Raw genomic sequence first — 23,390 nt, forward strand, 5'->3', positions numbered from 1 at the left:
GTAATATCTTGATAAATACAACATATATACATCGGTGAAATATTATATTATTTTTTAGGGTTCGTTGTTCTTCCAAGTTATCGTATTATAAAATATAGGCAAGTTTACGACTTCAACATTGGACCAATACAATTGACGAAATTTAATGTGTGACTTGATATCAGATTTACTACGATACTTCATTATTTATAATTGGTGTAAATTTGTAATTATGTAGGTCCGGTGTTTGAGGGTGGTGTTATTGTTTTTAATGAAGTTTACCTTTCAAAAAAAAATAATAATATATTTTCCCGATTATTTTCCTTCTTTAAAACGAGTAGGTGATGCGAAGCCTCTCGCCTCGGCTCTGGGACCATGTCGCCTCGATGCATATCGCACTGTTTAAAACATAGTTTCCTGCTTGTTTAATTATTGACTATGAAACTAAAACTGTTTAAAGAGTGTGTGGCCTAGAGGTATCAAGGTGTGTTAAAAAAGGTGTTTCTTTCTATGTGGTTTAGAGTTCAAGTCATACAAGTGAACGCATGTATACATTTAGGAGCAGAATTAAAAGGTGTGTGAGTTTGTCACTACTTAGCCATTAAAAAAGGCTCCTACTATTCCCACACCCCTAAAATTTTATTTTCACACCCCTACATCTATACAATTCGTATAGAGTTATATGGGTCGTATAGGAGAATGTTGCAAAAAAAATGTTAGAGAATTTTTTTTTCACCATTTATACGAGCTGTCTAACATTATACAACACGTATAGAATGTTATACGACCCAAGCCTCATATAATGTTATACGACCAAATATTTTCTCTATCTATACGAGTCGTATAGCATCATACAACCTAATGTTTGTCATGTCAGATTATTCTATACGGGTCGTATAACCCTATACGACCCGTATAGAGGGTGTGAGAATAAGATTTTGTGGTGTGGGTTTTAAAAAAAACATAATTTGTTTCAAAACAGTTATGGTTCAATACAGATTAACTGAATTTCCACTTGGACCAAAATGATAATACATAACCAAAAGTATTATAACCATCGTAGAAACTGCTACAGCTTAATTCCAAAAAAAAAAAAAAAAAAAAAAAAAAACCCTAAAATGTTGAACTTTTTATTAGAACACTTAAGAACAACTTATTGACTTGCTAGCACCAGCATGATCAGTTGTATTGGCATTAGTAGCACACTGGGAAACATAAGGTTTCAACTGCACAAAATATGGCTTTAGTCAGTAACCCAAAGTATTACACAAATACATAGGTTAATCAAAAATTAAGTTTCCGTTGTCAAAACGGGTTTGGGTCAAAACATTTCATTTTACACAGAACAAACCAACTTGGGCAGGGATGACACGCTAACACTTTTTCGACCAGTTTAAAACACATCTTTAGATAAATGTCATAAAACGATATAGGAAGCTATAAACAAAGACGAGTATGAATACCTTAAAATCAGTCAAATATGGAACAACATAGTTTGGCAATTTCTGTTGCACCACAACATAACCACCTACACAAATGTAAAACAATATCATAAACGAATGCATCTTCGTTAGTTAAATTTAAAAAAAAAAAAACTACCCAATAAAATTGTTATTGGTATTGAGAGAATGAGAGCAAAGAGTAGACCTTTGCGCGTGTGAAAACCGGTCGATTTACAATTTTTACCCTTGTAATAATCACGAGGTCCAGTCTTAGAAGTGAGAATAGTAAGTGATGATGTTCGCTTTCGTCTATATGCCCTCCCTATGCCAAGTATTAATCCCAGACCCATTTTTGCTTCACTGAAACAAATGATAATTCAAACAAGAAATCTATCTAGATTCGAAAGAACAAAAAGTACAACAAAACTAATATAAGGTTTGGTACGATGAAACTAACCAGTAAGTGTTTCAATTGCATCAAGGATATGATATGATTTACTAGGGTTTTTGATACCAGATTTAAACCAGAATTATTGATCCTTGAGTAGTATATTAATTCTTATTAAACGGTTACACAACCTATATAGGCCGGGTTTTTGATACCCAATATTGTCAATATGAACAAATACTTTAGTGGGCTTGCCAATTTTATGTAAGTTTTGATCTTAAGCCCATGTTATGATGTTTGTTTAAATAATTAAATTACTTAAATATATGAGTTCTTACAATATTATTCTCAATGTTTTTTTAGTAAATATAAGTTTCAAAAGCTTTGAATTACAACTGAAATCACTTTTATAAGCAATATGCCATTGACCATTGAGGTCTAACAAATGCTTCATTATGTCCTAAAGATTTCACACCAATCTTATTAATATAATTGACAATTGTATTCGTAACTAGACGTTCTATTTCCATGATGAAAACGTTGAAGCGGAGTTTGTAAACACGCGCCAAGGCTAATGGAGCATCAATCATTGATTACAATCTAGTCTCTAATCTTAGGGATTGAGGCAATGAAAGAAGGATTACATGCATGTGTCATATGATCCCAATACTCACTACCTTGAATTTGGAGTTGAGACCTTTTGAGGCCGAGCCGGTCACTTAGAAGTTAGAACTAGTACACCCGATGCTAATAACATACAACTAAACCACACACCCTCTGAACCTACACCTAAGTCTTAAATCTATACCTATGTTCACTATGGGTTAGAACCCTCAACTACTTGTCGATGAACACCTTTGCCAGGGCCGTCTCCGAAAATGATAAAATACTTTTGGGCCCCGTGCGAAAAAAAATTTTGGGCCCCTCCCCATCAACCGTACATCAAAAAAACCACAATACGACTATGATTATAAAATAAACAAAATAAAAGTAGTGTAGCAAAATAACTGAATATATATAAACATACCTAAATTAGTTTGACAACACGAACCTTTTCATATAAATTAAAAAAAAATAATAGAACTAGATATTGACTTATTGAGTTCTTCAAAGTAAATGGTTAAATGAGAAATAAAAAAACCTACAAGAAAACATGTAAAGTTTGTTAGGTAAATGATTAAATAAGAAGAAAAAATGAATAAACTTGCAAATTTGTGGAGGCTCAAATTTAGATGTGAAAATTAAAACTAAAAAATAGCCTTTTTACAAGTTGAAATCAGCTCCAATAAAAAACAAAACATAAATTGAAAATGAAAAACAAATACGAAACATGAATTAAAAATGAAAAAGAGGATATGGGGATTCGAACCTGAAGTCTACGACACTCAATTTAACTTTTGCATCCATTGAGAAAAAAGATTAATATGTACACTTTCTCCTGTAAGAAATTTATATATAAAATTTATATTATTTTTTAAACGATTTGGGCCCCTAAATGTTTTGGGCCTTGTGCGATGGCACCTCTTGCACAGGCCCAAAACCGGCCCTGACCTTTGCCACACACTAAGATACCAGGAGGCTATAAGCCATTTGGTAGTTTGGTGTTAGGTACCGATTAGAGCAACACCCAACGGAACACATTATCACAAACACGTAAGCAATAAAAAAAATCAACACAAGAATTTACGTGGTTCAGATTTGGTGTGAGCCATAGTCCACGGCTAAATTGGGTATCTCTTTTTTAGCTAAGAACACTACATGATTACAATCAAGATTACAAGAGATATAAATAACCAAGGATTAAGGGTTTCTAACTTGGGGGCTTAAAAATTAAATAGGGGCGTAATTATATAAATTAAACCAGCCCGATAGTCCGCCTTGTCAAGCAAATTAATCCAAGCCCAAAGGCTTCACAAAACCTAACATTTGGCAAATATGAAATTTACAACTACTAATTAACTAAGAATGTCAATTCATATCAAATTATCAGTTTGTACATATCTAGTCCAGGCCCCTACAAGAATTACACGTTTCTTCGCACCAAGTTTATATTAAGAAAAGGCCAGAAAAGTCCAGGCCCCTACAAGAATTACACGTTTCTGGTATATATTACTGATTTCTCACAAATTATATTATCCCACATATAATCGTATACAATCATATGTACTCGTTATGGAGAACTACATAACCCGTTCTGTCTCGTACATATCTAGTGGAACCATATAATTTTAAGTAGGAAGTAACCGTATAATATTTTTGTACATTTTCGGCAATTAACAAAACGACAACGTCAGATACCCCCATAGGAGGATAAAGAAGAATTGATTGTGTGAAACTTAGAATGTTGGGTCGTTAATTTGTGGGCACACCTGGTAAACGATTTGGAAGTCAAGTTTGAGTGTGGATCACGTCCAAAATAAAAACAATAACTTGGTCATAACTCATAAGTCGGTTGTCGGTTCCAATAAAAACAAAATAATAATAATAATAATAATAATAATAATAATAATAATAATAATAATAATAATAATAATAATAATAATATATTGATTTAATAACTACTATTCTTATGGTTTTCTTCAATCAAGAGTGGCACTTTTAATAAAATGATTCCAATAATAATAACTAATAAGTAAGTACCATCATGTGAACCATGTATGTTATAATCTTCATTTAATCATAAAAGTGCCAAATTAACAAACTACAAATAAATGAGAGGTATACGGAAAATAAGTTACGCCTGTAATAGTATTAAGCTTTGGACTGTTTTTTAGTTTCTTTGTTTTTGTGTTATATTATTATTAACGACCTAAATCCGATTATATTAGTCGTAGTATAGTATCACAAGTACTCGTTTTGTGAGTTGAGTAACCAGTTGAACCGGTAGCATGGCCGATTCCAGTGTGGTTTAAGATTGTACATATAGCTTTGTAGAAAAGACGTGGTATTGACTAAGTCTAATATTCATGTATATCTTGATAAAACCATATTCTTCTAAGTTATCGCATACTAAAATAAGGAAAACAAAACTTATGACTTCAACATTGGATGAATATTGACAAAATTCAATGTATTTTCCGCTTTTTTCAAACATAACCAAATTCGATGTATGGTCAATAAGATGATTCGTAATGATTATGTGGGTGTGATAAAAACATTTCTGGTCCAAGACACTATTGCCTCGGCGCACTCACCCATTAAAATGGGTTTAGGTGAAAACAAGTCGTTTTACACAAAACAAAACAAGTCAAGACACGCAGGGTTGGCACACTGATACTTTTTTCGTTTTTCATCCATTTAAAGTAAGAAGTTATTAATAATCAAAATCTTTATTACAAAAAGGTTTACTTGCAGCAAGGAATTGAATTTTCAAGTGTGGAGAAGATCAAGTGGTTTCGATTTGATCGACTATGTTTTTAGAGTAAAATGCTTGGATAGTCCCTGTGGTTTGGTGAAATTTCACCTTTAGTCCCCAGCTTTTCAAAATTACACTCTTAGTCTCTGTGGTTTGACAAGTTGTTACTTGGATAGTCCCCAAATCGGATGGAGGTTAGTTTTTCTGGTTAAGTTGGTGTGAAATAACAAGGACTATCCGAGTAACAACTTGTCAAACCACAGGGACTATCCGAGTAATAACTTGTCAAACCACAAGGACTATCCGAGTAACCTTCATCCGCTTTGGGAACTATCCGGGTAGCAACTTGTCAAACCACAGGGACTAAGAGTGTAATTTTGAAAAGTTGGATACTAAAGGTGAAACTTCACCAAACCAAAGGGACTATCCATGCATTTTACTCATGTTTTTATTACCCAATTTAAACAAGAAATATTGATAATTTTGGGCCTTTGGACAATCCGAATTACTAGCTATAATGGGCCTCACCTGCTTTTCAAGTTTTGATCAAAAGCCCATCAAGGATGACATGAAGTTTACTTTAAGCCCATTTGGTCAACCTCTCTCAAGCCCGGATATAAAAAAAAAGTTGATATGTTAAAATATGGGATTTTTTTTTTCCAGATTTATTAGGTTTCCTCCTTAATTGGTGTATAAGTATTATTGCCCAATGGAAACAGATATGATTGGGTGGTTTCGCTGGTGGCACGATGATACTCCAATGGTCCATCAGTGATCCAAATTTGTCGTTCATAAAAAAGCGTTAAAATAAGAACCATAAATTTAATTTTGGGATATTGGCCTCTAATAATCTCTACTAAACGCTATTGGCCATTGGCAGTCTCACCTTTTTCTATTCCCCCTATCAGTCCCACATTTTAATTATTTTTCCTCCACCGGTCCTCAGATAAAAAAATTTAACGAAGTTAAGTTTTTTTTTTTTCCGAATTACAAACTGACGTTTTAGGGCTTTTGATCAGAACGAGGATACGAGCCTATTGATGTAAAACTTATCTCGAAACAGTGTTCCAAACGACTTGATTTTTGTTAATTTGAAGTTTAAACATCCCAATTGAAGCACCGTTTTCGTCGTTTGGAGCACAATTTCAAGGTAAGTTTTACATCATTCGACTCGTATCCTCGTTCTGATCAAAAGCCCTAAAACGTCAGTTTGTAATTTGGAAAAAAAAAAACTTAACTTCGCTTAAGTTTTTTTAACTGAGAACTGGTGGAGGAAAAATAGTTGAAATGCGGGACTATCAGAGGGAATAAAAAAATGTGGGACTACCAATGGCCAATGACGTCTAGTATAGATTATTAGAGACCAATATCCCTTTAATTTTTACTAGAAACATCAACCCCTCCAATAGTATCTTCTTTTCTCTTTTTCATATTCTTTTAAATAATATACATTCCAACCACATCGTCCATCCAAACACAAATAATTTAACGGCTCCGGTCCAAAATCTTGGGTGTATATCTCAGATTCAAGTATAATCGGGCACTTCATGTAACACTTAAAGTGTTTTTAACGTAAATGCGAAGATTGAACCCAGTAAAGGTCGCTTCATCCTCTATTGGAACGTTAGGACGAAAACATAAACAAGAAGCTTGAACCCAATGTTTCACCCTCTATGGCACCACTTTGGGCAAAACTCAACAGGCTTGTGAATATTTTGTCTCTACCAAATGTTTGTTTTACTATGTTGCAAAATAGTCTTAATTATAATTATAATATTTAAGAGAATTGCATAATTTGATTTTGCATTTTATACCTCTCAATTACTCATTATACAATATTACAATCTACAAAGAGAACATTGAAAGATAAACTGTTTTATATTTGAAAATTGAGCAATAATGCTCTAAATGATGTGGGCAACATGATCACCAGCTTTATGTTGTGGGAGGTGGAGACCTCCAGTTGGCCCATTAAGCGTAGGATAGGAATATTGGTGATTCATTCGAATATATTATTTATATATTTTTTGCTCATGATATTTTAATTTGTTGAAAAGTATACATCAAATTATTATAAGTAACTACTCTTATTAGTTATTACCCTAAAAAATCTTTTCCATTGCATTAAACATAAAAATAACAATTATGAATTTTGAAAGTAAGATTAATATACATAGTGCCTTTTATATACCTTTTCTTATTTTAAAAAGAGTGATTACGTTTTTGGTCCATGTGGTTATATCACTTTTATTATATTAGCCTAAAATAAGAATTTTTAACATATCTGTCCCCATGGTCTCTATAACTAACCATTTTGGCCCCTAAGTCTAGAGATCATGGGGGCCAAAATGGTTAGTTATAGAGACCATGGGGGCTAAAATGGTTAGACTTAGGGGCCAAAATGGTTAGTTATAGAGACCATGGAGCAGATATGTTAAAAATTCTTATTTTAGGCCAATTTAATAAAAGTGATATAACCACAGAGGCCAAAAACGTAATTTACTCTTTTAAAAACATTTCGTCAGTTAATGTACGAATAAGCAATTATAATCACAACTTTTCATCTCACAAATATTATCGAAAATCGTTAAATTTCTGTTAAATCGATAGCGATCTTTAAAGGGTGTAAATAAAGCTACACTCTTAAATCTTGTTTTCACATCCTCTATACGGTTCGTATAGGGTTATACGGTTCGTATAGAATATTTTGACATGATAAATATTAGGTTGTATAATGCTATACGGCTCGTGTAATGTTATACGGCTCGTATAGATGGATAAAATATTGAGTCGTAGAACATTCTATAAGAGTTGTATAACATTATACGGGTCGTATAACATTATATGAGATTTGAGTTGTACAACAATATATACGGATCGTATAATGCCATACGGCTCGTATACATAGAGACAAAAAAACATTCTCTGACATTTTTTTACAACATTATCCTATACGACCCGAATTACTCTATACGTGTCGTATAGGTGTAGGATCGTCTTGATAAGGTAGAATTTTGAAATTCTTATTTATCAAAAGTAGATTTCAGAGTGACACAATTCACTATAGAATGAAAATTATTTATTTGTCTTAATATTTTGAGCTTATTTGTAATTAACAGAAAGGTTACTTATTTGTCTATATTTTTCAAGCTTCAAATCCTTCAAGTGATAAATAATAATTAACTTGTGATAAATGAATATATCAATATAAATTCCAAATTTATAAATTTTTAATTTATCCTGGTTGACAACGAATAATCAAGTATAAAATGTCTAAAAGTTAAAAGAGTGAAAATCACTCAAAAAAAAACAGGCTAAGCTATGACCTGTATTTGCCGTAAGTTACCGTTAAAATATTTAAACCCCACAACGTGCCTCATTATAACGGTAACTTCCTACTTAAACCATTTTAAACAAAAAAATTAAACACTCAATCCAACGGCTCAAAATCACCTACACCGACACGTGTACACCATCAGCACTTCTAATCTGTTAACTAACAACTATATAAACCACCCTCCTCTATTCTCCTTCATCATCTCATAACTTTCTCTCTCTAAAACCATAAATCTGTTATAGAAAGAGAAAGTAAAAAACAAAAAAAAGAAATCATAACAATGGCGTACGTTAGAGTTGCGGTGGTTTTACTGTTGGCATTGATCGCCGGATCTGCAATGGCGCAGTCGCCTACGGCGGCCCCAACGGTGTCTCCGACGGCTAGTCCGACGGCATCACCTCCGGCGCCTGTTGCAGTGCCTACTTCATCACCGACTGAAGCTCCGATGGCTTCTCCGCCGGCTCCTCCTACTTCTGTTGCTCCGTCGTCTCCGACTGGATCGCCGCCGTCGATCTCCACCACTCCGTCCGGTTCTCCTGCCGGTTCACCAAACTCCGGTAGCTTGAACAGAGTTGCTGTTGGTGGATCTGTTGCTGTGGTTGTCTTAGCCGCTGCTTTTGTTCTCTAGAGATCTTGTTTTGTTCTTGATTTTACCACATTTGTTGTGTTATTATTCGATTTGTTACTGTTATTATTGTTATTTTATTATATAATCATTTGTTCATCCTTTGAATTATATATTTGAATTATCGGTTTAGTGATCAGAAGAGCTTGAGCTTGACCAGGCTCGAACTAGAGCTCGATCAAGCTCGATTAACTAGAGCTCGACCAGGCTTGATCTAAGCTTGAGCTCGGCTCGGTTTAAGCTTTAAAATTTGTTTTCAAAGCTCGAGCTTGGCTCATTGGTAATTTCTCTAGCTCGAGCTCGGCTTGGCTCGTTTACTAAATAAGCTTGTTTTTAGGTTTAGGCTCGGCTCGTAAACAACTTTAAATAAGCTTGGCTCGTTTACACTAAGGGCTCAATAAGGCTCAGTGTGCCTAACAAGCTTCACATGCCAGGCTCGAGCTCAGGTTCGATAAGTTAACAAGATTTTGTTTTAGGCTCAAGCTCGGCTTGGGCTCGATAGCTCGGCTTGTTTCAAGTTTTTTTCTCAAGCCTATCCCGAGCCGCTCGGCTTGTTTGCACCCATACTTTTGTGTAGGGCAAGAACCATATCAACAAATCACTTGATCGTTCGGTCTACAAAATAGCTAACTAAAGTTTAAGAAAACGAACAAGCTACACGACACTTGCCGCAATCGATGGCTCGGCTGCCCGTCTAGTGTTATCGGTTTACAACATTCATTGTGTAAATATAATGAAAGTAATTATGGATGGTTAAATGTTTATTATGTAAATATAAGTTTATAAATATTCATTCATTGTAACCTTAACGAGGTTTCACTGTTTGAAAATTCAGTGACGTCTCTAAGAATTCATGTACCCTGTTCGAGCTCGAAAAATGGGCACATGTGCTGCGCATATTAATCATTTTAGTATTGGATTGGGCCCAATAAACCTAGTGTTAAGTTGGGTAAATTTAAAAAAAAATACAAATCTTTTGATAATGGGCCTCTATATTGGATTTGTTATGTGTGTACAATTTAAAAAAAAAAACATATATATCGATTTTTTTTTAAAATCCTGTGCCCCTCGAAAAAACGGGCCTTGTGCGGAAGTCTTCCCCGCACACCTAAAGAGCCGCCCATGTTTGAAATAGCTTTTTTTGAAGTGTTATATTTTACATAATGAACATTTAAAAATAAAAGTAATAAACAAAAAGTGCTAGTTGTTTACGTTATAGATTCTAAGTTCCAAATGTTGGGCTAGGCCGTTTATACCGTGAATCAAACCGTATAAATCTCAAAAGCTGAACTGATCGATGATAATTGGGTCGGTTTTAACTGTTTAAGAAGAATCTAGAATGAAGGGTTGTGGTTTAACATGGAATCATGATGAACATGTGCATGTGTCCGTGGTTCAAGGTTTGAGGCATGTTACTCTACATGTTATTGTTCTACTAAGGGTGTCACTTGTCATTTTATACATAATAAAAAATATTTGATGATTAATTTTAACTAAAGTTTAGGTTAGGGGTGGATGGAATGAAAAGTAACCGTTGAAAGTTCGATTGGAAATATGAAACTACGAGATGATTTAAACAAAAAAAAAAAAAATCTTTATGACCGAATAAAAACAATGATTAACTTCGTAACCTCATTTTTTAATTCGGTGAACAAAATGTTTTTGTTTTCTTTGCTTATTTTTGGACCATCATTTAACAATGTTTTCGAGCAAGCACAAATCTTGGTCATATATGGTCTTCTTAACTCTTGTCTGTGTGAGGTGCACAAAAAACCCTAACCCGGTTTTTCGAGCAAGCCGGGTATTTAACAATGTTTTCGAGCAAGCACAAATTCGGTGAACAATGTTTTCGAGCAAGCTGGGTTTAAAAAACCGGGTTTTCTAAACCCAATCCTCAAACCCGAACCCGGATTTTTTGTATATCCGGGTTTTATATACCCGTACCCGGGTTTTACGAATACTTGATACCGGGTTTTAGGAATGTAGGCACTTTGATTATTATAGTTCCTAGTAACATGTAATCTTGTTAAATTAAAGTTTTATATAATTAAAGTTCATGTTTATAAACCCAAAAATGAAGTTGGAAACAAAAAAACTACAAAGTTCATGTTTACACCCATCCGGGTTTTTTTAATGCCCGCCCTGGTTTTTTTAATACCCGAACCCTACCTGAACCCGGAAATAGGGTATTCTAATACCTGGTTATAGAAAATTCGAACCCGAGTACACATGGTATGAATTTCCTGGCCAATACCCGGACCCGAACCTGACCCGGGTATTGGCGTTACACGAAAATTCAAAACCCTATCATACCCATACCTAGGTATGTACCCAGACCCAGATATTTGAAAAAACCCGATTTATGCACCTTTATTGAAATATATAATGTCAAACAGGTAGAGGTTCCTGTAAAAAAAAGTTTTTTGTGAGAAAGATAAGAAAGAATCTACACCATTAGATCTTTTGATCTAATGGTTGAGATCATAATGACAAAATTGTAAATAATGTTTACTATTAAACATATTAATTTTCTAGATTAAGGGTATATAGGTAAATTTAACATTTTTAAATTAAGAAACTAACATTAATGCACATGTAACTTCCCCCGTCTTTTTTAAACGTGAATAACTTTTTATACGTAATTTTTTAAAAAAAAAAATTACACCATAATAACAAGCGTTTTTTTTATCTTTAATATGAGTACCATAATGCTATACTTATATAGAGAAAAATATGTTTCGATCAGATGTTTAGTCCATGAATGGTGTTATATACTTGCTGAATGGTGTTATATACTTACTGTGTTATATACTTGCTGAATGGTGTTATATACTTGTTGAATGGTGTTATATACTTGCTGAATAGTGTTTTTATAGATCTTTTAAAAAAATCCAGTTCCTATAATTAAGGTGGCGGTTATGGGAAGTTTTTAATTAATTGAATTAATGATAAAATTACTTGTTTACCCATTTAAATTAATTTAGATTTAGAACATATGTCATCTCCACAATATTTCTCACATTTCCCACACTTTTAACTTTTTTTTACAATAAACTTAGCCATGTCAAGGATACACTTTATATGATTTGTTGCACATTTTATTTTGCATACATCTCTAGATGGGCTTCTCTTGGACTAGGAGTGAACCAAATGAAAGAAAAGAATATCAGGGTTGTTTCCTTGTTGGGCCCGTCCTTCTTATCTGTTTATTTTTTAATCATCGATCATTCTTCTAGTCTCATCATCTTGTGAATATCTTGTCTTTGTCGATTTGTTCCAATTTGACTTGTACTTGTATTATATTTTCATTAGATAAATGAAGACCCACAAAGCCCTATACACGTTTGAAGCCCTATATAGACACTAGACGGTTGTGTGTTATAATAAAAAGGTCAGTTGAAAACACATCTAATTGTATTTTTAGTCAAATCAAGAATCTGGCATGAAATACAATGACCAAATAAAAATATTATAAAGACAATAAACATTCACAATGATAAAATACACACTCCAAATACATAAATGATGTTCTAACATAAAAAAATGACTAGAGAGATAGTGCACTGCCTCATTCCTGACCGATAAACTCAACCATGAATCAACTCAAACATAAATGCAACCAAACAGAAAACAACTGCTACAAGCGGCGAGATGGTGGCTGATGAACTTTCCACTGGAACATTACTAGTTGTTCCGGCTACTGTAGGAGGGGGAAGGGCGGTTCCCAAAGACGTGGTGGTGGGAGAATCGGCTGGTATGGATGATGGCGTTGGAGAGGGAGAGGGACTGCCATCACTAGTGACCTTAATCCTTAGCTTCATGCCGCCACTACAATGTCCCATTATCCCGCATATGTAGTAATGAGATCCGGTGGTGTTTAGGGCGATGGTGGTGGTTCCGGAGTTGTAGGATGCAATGGAATTGCCGATGGTGCAAGTGGTGTAGTCACTTGAGCTCACTAGATCCACTGTGTGGCTAGTGTCATAATTGAACACTAGCCAAAATTCATAATGAAATTGTTAGTTTTGTATTCTTTTTTACTAAGTCAATAACTTAATAAAAAGTTACACCAAATGCCAAAAGTACATTTATAGTACATTTAAAACCATACTTTAAACTTTTACATATTTAAAAAAAAATTCTTATGCATTTGAAAATCACAAAAATGATAAGTTGACCACCAAAGTTATCAAAAATAAACATTAGTAATTTATTTAGGAGGAGACACAGCTCGACACTGCAGGATGTGCATATAGGACAAAAAAAAAAACCCTTTTTAGTGTGGCAATAGGCATTTGGGTGTACCAGGTACACCCATTTATTTACAACCATAAACATTGTAATTTTTAACTAATAAAACAACTAGACATGGCATATTTGGGTACAAGAGAAGTTTACGTATACTAAGGCGGGTGAACCGGATTGCAACACGCATACTCATTGAGCGAAAACTATGCATGGTGGTGACTCATTGGGTAAAAGTTACGCTTGGTAGTGACTCAATGTGTGAAAATCAGGTCACTAGCAGGCGTAATGGAAACATTGACTAAACAAGCGGTGTTTGTATCTTTTTGACAATATATGGTAAGGTAAAACTGAAAATACATATATGCTTACCAAGGCTATCTCCTACTTTGAAAGTTTTTCCTTTAGCCCATTTAGTGTAATCGACACTCAATGCCCAACCAGCTGTGTCTCCAACCGTATAATCTTTAGCTGAGCCGAACGATACATTGCTCAATACTACCATCAAGCAAACCACCACAACACCATAGGTTGCCATTTTTTGTGTGATTTGTGAGAAACGAAGTGAGAGTATTTATGGGTTAATATAGGGGAGTTTGGTTTGATTTGATTGGGTTCGGTTCACTCACTATGCTTGGGTTGGAAGTCATACCTAATCTTTAAAAGATTAAGTGGTTAGTTTTATTGTGGACAAAAAAACAAAACTTATAAAGTTTCATTGTCTCAAAATTATACTCGAAATATCTTTTTCTCAGTTATATAATTATCAATTGCAATAAAATAAGGGTAGGGATATGGTAAAAAGTGTCTAAAATGTGAGAAGGGTAAGAAGTGTTTTAAACCATTGGATATTTGATCTAATGGTTGAGATCAATAGGGTATAAAAATGTAAATTGTATTTTAATTAGAGGGACATTATGTAAAATTGAAGGGCAATAGTGTCTTTTCCAATGTTTCAAGTATGGTAACCGTATCCTACACAACCAAAACCCCCCATTAATCTCCTAAAAACTAGCTATTCAAATTTAATTCCTAAATTATATCGATCCTCAATTCTAAAAATACAAAAATATGTAATTGCTGCAAGAAACGTATAACACTATACATCCATCATATAACACTATACATCTATCATATAACACTATACATCTATCATATAACACTATATAACAATATATAACACTATACATCCATCATAGACATGCTACCAGAAAAATATAACACTATATAACACTATGCATCCATCATCTAATACTATATAACCAAAGAACACTATATAACACCATGTAACACTATATAAAAAATATATAATACTATACAGTTCTGAATGGTAGTTGCACTACAAAATTAATAATTTATGGTGTTATATAGTGTTTTTTGATGGTTGCGCTACAGAATTATATAACACTACAAAATTATATAACACCAAAAACCATATTATAACACCATATAACACTAAGTAACACTATATAACACTATATAAAAAATATATAACACTATACAGTTCTGAATGGTTGTTGCACTATAGAATTATATAACACTACACAAATTCGTAGATTAATTCCTAAATTCGAATTCCTATAATAAAGGGTGATTTTCTCACCCTTCTCACAAAAGTAGGACTTTGTATAGGATCCTCTACCATAAAATGAATATGATAATTAGTTTCATTTTTAAATTTAAATACGTGTCTTAGGCTTAGGTTTTCTGTTATAGCCGAAAATGATAAAGAACCAACCACATGGGAAAATCATGTGAGGCGGGGTCTATACTACAACATATGTAACAACTGCACTTCCCACTATTTGTCCGTACACTACTTTCTCTCATGAGGATTTATTAAATTAAATTAAAATGTAACCAAAAGTTTACACTCTTTATTATATCAACATGTAATATATATTACCTTGGTTTTACATATAATTAAAGACACCACAACATTTTATCGTATCATCAAAACAACCAAAAAACAGTTTTGATTAGTAGTAAATCAGTTGTATCATCAAAACAACCAAAAAAAGGCTTGATTAGTAGTAAATCGTTTAAACAGAAATATCTGACGAGTTAAACAGAAATATCCGATTATAAGACTTTTCTGTATGTGAAATCAATTTGGGGGTGGGGGAATGTTCGGCAAAGTCAAACGAACACATATCGAACGCTTAAAATTCACACATAATAACTGTTAGAGTAATTACCTAAATGGTAGCAAGTTGAACTTGTGGAACTTACTAAGAACTAAAATGGGCTCAGACTATGTGTAGTGGGGCGTTATGCATCCACATAAAGTCCCTATAAAGCCCCAAACACCATTACGAAGGGCTTTATGAGACAAAAAAAATAGTGGAGCGTGATATATATAACGCCAAGTATGGGGAAGATTTCAAAGTTTGGACCAATAAAAAATTAGTTAGTGTTTTTATAATTAATTAATAAAAACGAAAATTAATAATTAGGTATTGATGAGTAGGGGCTTTATGACTACGGGCTCTAGTGATATAACGCCCCATAAAGCCCCTGTGTGACGTGGCACGACACGTGTCGCATAACGCCCTACAAAGGGCTTTATGACTACGAATGACCTCATGGCCCCTATTTTTAGGCTTAGAAGTGTAAGTTTAGCCCATTATGTTTGAACCTCATTCAAAAGTCCCAAGTAAATAACACCCCCCCCCCCCCACAAAACCATCATCAACTCTGTAAAAGAACAATTTTCGCTTAATCAAAAAAGAGTTTCAATCTTCCAAACCGGTATCAAAGCCGTCGGAACTTCTTATTTTTACCACCACTCAGATTTATGTGCATGTACCTTGAACTTCATGATTGAAGTATTAGCTTGTGAAAATCCTGTCTTTTCATGATAACTCTAATGACTTTTGCATGGAGCATGGACACATAATTTGGTTACTTAAGTTACAAGTTACAATAAAAGTAGTAGGTGTAGTGAGTTATCACTAATTTTTGAAAAGAGCAACACTATCTATCATTAGTTCAAGAATTGAGTTGTGGTCAATACTTTAAATCCAACATATTAAGCAATCTGTCAATAACTCACCATCAAATTAGGAGCAAAGATTTGAAATCCCAGCATATATTCAGTTTTAAGTAATAAACAAACTTTTGAATAAAGTACACTAATGGTCCCTAAGGTTAACTAAAATTTTGGATATGGTCCCTATCTTTTCAAAACTTCACGAATGGTCCATATAATTTGCACTTTGTAACGCATTTAGTTCCCATCTAACAAATCTCAAGGTTCAACAGGTCCAAGTTAGGGACTAAATGTGTTACAAAGTGCAGACCACAGGGACCATCCGTGTACTTTCAGAAAATACAATTTAAATGAAAAGAAAAATAACTATCAAGTAAAAAACTTCTAAAACTATGCGACAATGTCGCATATTATGAGTCTTGCTATATTACCAGGATTAAGGTTACGCTCCGGTTTGAGATTGGATGGTTTTTAGACCCATCCGTAAAACCAAATAGTGAGCGTGTCTGAACGCGAACCAGTACAATAAAGAACTTTCTTTCTACTTTTATACATTAAACATGAAGAGAGTTGACGTTAAAAAAGCGCTATTATAATCGTTGCCATTACATCTTGATGGTATTGGTTCTCAGATTCCCCATGTTTAGATTCATAAATCATAACTCTTACGAATTTAATATACTGAAACAAAAATATAAAAAAAAAAATAAATAAACAAAAAACTGGCTATGTTTAGATTAATTAAGCTTCAACTTCAGTTGTTTGTGCTTGCTCTCCTCCCTCGCTTTCTGATTTGCTTGCTTCGTCTTTCGATTCAAGAACCTTTTTTGTAGATTGTCTAAGAAATCTTTTGCTAGGTGCCACTCGAATCGGCCTCCCCATAAACATCTACAGCACAATATAATCAATGAGTCAAGAGGTGTCAAAATGAACAAGATCAGATGGGTTCGGCAATTTGTTAAATTGCGGGCCAGAAAGGGTAATTGTTAATATGGGTCATACCCGCTAATCCAATTAATGAATATAATTGCAATAGAATTCCAAATTTCATAGTTTTATATCTAGGAGAAGGATCCGTTAGGAACCACCCTTTATTGCGATAACCGCGAGAACCAATGTGAACATAACCAAAAATACCTAAAAAATCTAAAAAACACACAATTTTTTTAATATTTTTTTATTAAAAATCGCTACTTTTCGTCAGTAATTTTTTTTTGATGACGAAAATTAGCGATTTTTTATAAAAAGATATTAAAAAAACTTTTTGTGTGTTTTTCTAGATTTTTTTAGCCGGGTTTAGTTTTTAGCATTTAGCTTGGAGGGGGGGGGGGGGTTAGTTTTTTTTAGGTTTTGGGTGGTGTAGTGGGTTTATTTTGTTGTGTTCACATTGGTTCTCGCAATAAAGGTGGTTCTCGCATGAACCCTACCCTTTATATCTATCCTTTAAAACTACTAAAATAATTAGTAATTAAAATAAGAGTAAAGTACACAGATGGTCCCTGTGGTTTACCAAAAATTTGGATTTGGTCCTTAGTATTCCAAAAGTACACGGATTGTCCTTGTGGTTTGCACTTTGTAACACATTTAGTCCCCAACCAACAAATCTAAAGGTTTTAGCAGGTCCAAGTTAGGGACTAAATGCGTTACAAAGTGCAAACCATAGGGACCATCCGTGTACTTTTGGAAAAAAGATGAGGACTAAATATGTTACAAAGTGTAAACAACAACGACCATCCGTGTACTTTTGGAAAGCTAGGGACCAAATCCAAACTTTTAGTAAAAACCACAGGGACCATCCGTGTACTTTACTCTGATTAAATTCGGTTAATTTAAATTTACCCATTTGGCCCAAAAAGAAAAAGTAATAAAATCCATATCAAGCCATTTTAAGGTAAAAGAGTCGAGAACTCGTGGTTACCTTTCCTTGAAAAGCAGAGAGAGCAGCGTCAGCCTCCTGTTTTGTATTGAATGAAACAAAACCGTAACCAGCAGAACCTCGTGGATTTTGATTAAAGATAATCTCAGCAGAAACGGCATTACTGTTTTCAGCATTGAAGAATTCCACAAGGTCCTTTGATCTTGCTCTAAACGATAAATTTGCGACAAATAAATTGTGTATGGGAGCTGGTTTCGGCTGTGCAGGGGAAGATGCTTCCTTCGTCTTCTTTGGCTTTGCCCACGTTAGGTTTAGTGTTCTACCCATAAATTCCTATATCCCAAAAAAAAAAAAAAAAAAAAAAAGTAAATACGCATATGCTAAAATAGTGTAAAACATTTAAAATAGTCATTAAAATAATCCCAACTTTCTCAATTTGGCCGATAATAGTCTGCGTTAAAAATAGCTTAACGGAGTTAAGTTTTTTTCCGAATTACAAACCGATGTTTTAGGACTTTTGATTAGAACGAGGATATGAGCTGATTGGTGTAAAATTTACCTCGAAATACTGCCACAAACGACGAAAACGGTGCTTCAATTCGGGTGTTTAAACTTCTAATTAACAAAAATCAAGCCGTTTGGAGCACCGTTTCGAGGTAAGTTTTACATAAATCGACTCGTATCCACGTTCTGACCAAAATCCCTAAAACAACGGTTTGTAATTCGAAAAAAAACTTAACTCCGTTAAGCTATTTTTAACGGCGGACTATTATCGGCCAAAAGTGGACCAGTTCGGATTATTATCGGCAAATAACTGAGTTGGGATTATTATCCGGCCATATTGAGAAAGTTGGGATTATTTAAATCCAATTTGCCCCTGAAAAAAGGCAAAAGTTTCGTCTTTATGGCAAAAGAATATCATTAACTTGACATTCATAGTCAAAGAAGTCAACAAAAGCAAAAAGATTGAATCTTCAAAGGTTATGAATTATGATCTACCTCAACGCATGGTTTTGAATGTATAAAATACCCTTCAATAAAGACATACAAACATATCATGTGGACTTAAATCGTTACCAGAAAACGTTGTAATTTTTGTATAAATCCCAATAAAGAAAGTGTTACAATTTCCATGGGAGAAATAAAGTAGAGTAAACTGCCAAAATGGTCCCTGAGATTTGGTCACTTTTGCCACTTTAGTCCAAAATTCAAACCTTTTGAATATGGGTCCCTGTGGTTTCATTTTTATTGCCATTTTCATCCAAAAGCAAAATCTGGCCAGATTTTTCAGTTAACATCCAGCTTTTTTTGTCTCTTTCCTCCCTTTTAATGAAGGGCAAAATTGCCAGATTTTTTTAATTTGTTATTATAAAACGTTAAAAGACCATTTTGCCCTTCATTAAAAGGGAGGAAAAAGACCAAAAAGCTGGATGTTAACTGAAAAATCTGACCAAATTTTGATTTTGGATGAAAATGGCAACAAAATTGAAACCACAGGGGTCCAGATTCAAAAGGTTTGAATTTTGGACTAAAGTGGCAAAAGTGACCAAATCTCAGGGACCATTTTGGCAGTTTACTCAATAAAGTATGCAAATTGCTAAATAAAGATGTATTTCATAATTAGTATTCAAAACTTTGTGATTGCTAGTCCTATCTACACAATTCATAGCAATCAATTTGGAAAAGAGCATGTTCAATAAACCATACTCACATATGACTGAAGATTTGTGAAAGCTGCCAATGCTTCCTCGTGCGAACCCATTGAAACAAACACTAATCCTCGGTTTCTGGTTTTGCTATACATCGAAATCTGAATGAGGATAAACAAACTAAATTAGTCAACAAAAGAACACACTAAAAAGAGTAAAAAGTGTATAGGCTGTCAATACAAACAAATATTATACAAACAAATTATTTGAATGAATGATATTGTAAACAGTATACGCCCCGCTTGCAGTATGCGCATGTAATGTATATATGTGTGGGCGCTCGGGGGGCAAAAGTGAAAGTGCACTAATTTTAACGTTATTTTACTAATTTCGTGAAAATAACATTAAAAGAGGGGAATGGTTAATCATGCATCATGTGGTGGCGTTGATAGCTGAAAGACAAGGGAGTACATGCACTGATCGGCCTTTGTCTTAATTGCTGAGTGCTATGTGCCTTATGTCCAAGGCTTGATGCAAAACTACTATCGAGCCGGGGGTCTCACTGGAAGCAGCCTCTCTATTCCTATGGGGTAGAGGTAAGGCTGTCTACATCTTACCCTCCTCAGACCCTATGTTAGTTTTTGCTATTGGTGGGATTTACTGATGATGATGATGATGATATTGTAAACAATACAAGTTTTAATGAATGTATCCTCCAATAATATCTTGGGATATATTGGACTTTGGAGTACATTTCTATGCCAAAACAACATTATATTATATCTGGTTTTGTATCATTCCTTTATATTGGGCACATTTCTTTAGTTGAATCTACTCAAACACCCAACCTATGCAGTTAATAGCGGCGCTATAGCGGTGCTATAGCGGTTAGCGGACACCTGGGCTTGTAGCGGTCCAAATAGTGGTTGGTTATAGCGGAACCGCTATTAGCGGCGCTATAGCCCGCTATTTGAAGACCTGTATAGCGCCTACTGGACCGATTTTAGCGGTCAGCCCAAATTTAATGTAAAGCCCAGTTTTATTAATTAAACCCATAACAATAAAAGGCCCAAATGTTTTATCAAACCTAGATACGACCAATTAAACCTAAATTAATGATGTACGACGACCAATGTTCTGGAGCGCACACTGGTTTGAGGTCGCTGGAAGCACTTCTTCATCATGAAGCTTGTTCATAATCCGAATCCAAGCTAAATGTTTCAATTGGAATGATAAAACTATGAATTTTGAAATTACTATGAATTTTGAAATTACTATATAAATTATGCATGGTATAAAAATTACCGCTATACCACCGCTATAACCTATATATCGTATAGCGGACCTTGGCCGCTATCCGCTATTTTACCGCTTTAACTGCTTAGCACCCAACATGAAATTATGCAAGCAAATTGAAAAGAAAACCCGAAATTAACTTCCATATCCTGGCCATCCCAAGGAAGGATGGCAATAGAAGTAACATACCCGGTTGTAAAAACGTGTCCCAAAGTTGGCCCAATGCCCATTGGGTAATTACTTATTGGGTATCAGGTATACCCGTTAGTTTGTTAAATATTACCATTGGATCCTCGAAATACATTCCTTGCTATTTTATTTTTTCATATAAATTATTAACCAGGAAAATTGAAAATATAAAAAAAAATGAATGAATTCACTATTCAGAGATTATTCCTTTATCCAAGATGAATGAATTTGTAGATTATTCTTTTACCCAAAGATGACGAAAAATCAAATATTTATGGGTATACGGCCGGGCATCACCTAATACCATACCCGCGAGCGAACAGTGGCGAAGCTTGAAAATTTCCACCGGGGGTCGGAAGTCACCGGACCTAAAAGTATATACCTAAATTTTTTTTTTTATAAAACTGGGGGTCGAAAACGTATATACCTAAAAAAATTCTATACGAAACGTACATACATAACACTGCTGAGCAAAAAGTTCGGGGGGTCGGGCGCCCCGGCCCCTTCATAGCTTCGCCCCTGCCCGCGAACCCGAATTGCAGCATTTGAACATATTTTTCTGTATTTACATTGATTTCAATGGGTTAAGTTATCCCCTATGAAATCTTGAAACAGGTTGCAAATTGCAATTGAGATGACAAAATGTAATCTTTATCGAATTAGGATAAAACCCAGATGAATATAACAGTAATCAAACAAATCCCTAACAAAAAGATATATATAAATTAAAAAAAAGAAAAAGCAAACCTCTATATCAACAACAGTGCCGTATTTCTCAAACAGGGGACGAATATCATCAGCAGTACAAGTCCAGGGAACATTCTGAGCCAGCAATCTCGTTCTAGAACCTTCATCCTCTTCTTCTTCTTCTTCTCCTGATTGTTCTGTTGGGTTCTCAACTGGAGGTGATTCAACGGCGGATTGTGTTGGGAAAATGAGAAGATTAGGTCTTTGAGGTCGTCGATTGGGAAGTGAAACAGAGAGAGATAGAGATTGAAGAGATGAAGAAGGATTAGGGTTTATGGGGTTGATGAAGAATTGTTGTTGATTAGAAGAAGAGAAGATGGAGGAGGATGAAGGAAAACATACAAAACGGAGCAACACTGCCATTGATAGATAGATAGATAGATAGATGTTTGTTTCTGTGTGCGCTCAAAGAGTGGATAAGGGCTTTGATATTTTCCGCCAAAAAATCATATAAGCATTTTTTGGGTAAATTTATGAAGTTATAACCTAGCCAACGTGGCGTTTGTAACTTCGTTACACGTGTAACGATGATGACATTAACGTATGGTGCATGCATATGATATTACGCATTTTTAATGTTATGTTTGTTAGGTTCGTGATATTAACATTATGTCTAAAAGTGTATGTCTTGGATGTTGTGGTGCAAAGTCGTCAAAGTAATTTATATAGCAGTGTAAAGTTGCAAAAGTAATTTAAACATTAACGTGGTTAGGCATAGATAAAAAAAGGATAAGAATGTTCTTGTAGAGTAATTTAAACATTAACGTGGTTAGGATAAAGTAATTTAAACGTTAACGTGGTTAGGCATAGACAAAATTACCCTACAAGATCAAAATTACCCTATAATATCATTTGTAGAGTAATTTTGATAATTATCTTACGAGCAAATAATTACGAAAATGTCACCGCGTTTTTTTTTATTTTTTTATTTTTTTTTTTTTTGCTTTTTGATGTCTTTCGTACGTTTTGTACGATAAGGTTGTTTGTACGTAAACTTTAACCCATAATATATAACCTTGGAAGAAAATAAAATGGGTACATGAAACTAAAGTAGGTAGGTGAACGACGAAAGGATAAACGAAGTAGATTGATCATATTTAAACGATCTGAATCATAACCTTAAAGGTTACATGTTTCTAATCAACCAACTAAAACAATGAAAATTCATAATATCTATAATCTATAATACTATAAAAAGGAGAAGTGATGTACACACATGTAATTTTACATGACGTCCATCATTTTATGCAATATGTACAAGTAAAAAATG

At 34.2% G+C, this 23,390-nt stretch overlaps 4 protein-coding genes across 4 annotated transcripts; 1 reads left to right on the forward strand and 3 right to left on the reverse strand.

The window, feature by feature from the left end:
- Nucleotides 1–1,072: 1,072 nt before the first annotated feature.
- On the reverse strand, nt 1,073–1,957 carry LOC110939507 (39S ribosomal protein L41-B, mitochondrial). Its single transcript, XM_022181075.2, has 4 exons — nt 1,879–1,957; nt 1,627–1,781; nt 1,443–1,507; nt 1,073–1,205 (listed from the first exon to the last, which is right to left on the reverse strand). Exons 2-4 carry the CDS (start codon nt 1,769–1,771, stop codon nt 1,122–1,124), a joined length of 294 nt encoding a protein of 97 aa, XP_022036767.1. The 5' UTR covers nt 1,772–1,781; nt 1,879–1,957; the 3' UTR covers nt 1,073–1,121.
- A 6,737-nt stretch (nt 1,958–8,694) lies between these two features.
- LOC118492440 (classical arabinogalactan protein 5-like) lies at nt 8,695–9,237 on the forward strand. Its single transcript, XM_035990448.1, has one exon. The coding sequence runs from the start codon at nt 8,782–8,784 to the stop codon at nt 9,127–9,129; it is 348 nt and encodes a 115-aa protein (XP_035846341.1). The 5' UTR covers nt 8,695–8,781; the 3' UTR covers nt 9,130–9,237.
- A 3,285-nt stretch (nt 9,238–12,522) lies between these two features.
- Nucleotides 12,523–13,954, reverse strand: LOC118492441 (blue copper protein-like). The gene is made up of 2 exons (XM_035990449.1): nt 13,744–13,954; nt 12,523–13,120 (listed from the first exon to the last, which is right to left on the reverse strand). Exons 1-2 carry the CDS (start codon nt 13,907–13,909, stop codon nt 12,714–12,716), a joined length of 573 nt encoding a protein of 190 aa, XP_035846342.1. The 5' UTR covers nt 13,910–13,954; the 3' UTR covers nt 12,523–12,713.
- Nucleotides 13,955–16,933: 2,979 nt separating this feature from the next.
- Nucleotides 16,934–22,573, reverse strand: LOC110942396 (28 kDa ribonucleoprotein, chloroplastic). The gene is made up of 4 exons (XM_035990450.1): nt 22,121–22,573; nt 19,951–20,049; nt 18,282–18,572; nt 16,934–17,251 (listed from the first exon to the last, which is right to left on the reverse strand). The coding sequence occupies exons 1-4, from the start codon at nt 22,481–22,483 to the stop codon at nt 17,105–17,107; spliced, it is 900 nt and encodes a 299-aa protein (XP_035846343.1). The 5' UTR covers nt 22,484–22,573; the 3' UTR covers nt 16,934–17,104.
- Between the last annotated feature and the right edge of the window lie 817 nt (nt 22,574–23,390).

The sequence above is a fragment of the Helianthus annuus genome, chromosome 5, assembly GCF_002127325.2.
Source record: "Helianthus annuus cultivar XRQ/B chromosome 5, HanXRQr2.0-SUNRISE, whole genome shotgun sequence".
Lineage (NCBI taxonomy): Eukaryota > Viridiplantae > Streptophyta > Magnoliopsida > Asterales > Asteraceae > Helianthus > Helianthus annuus.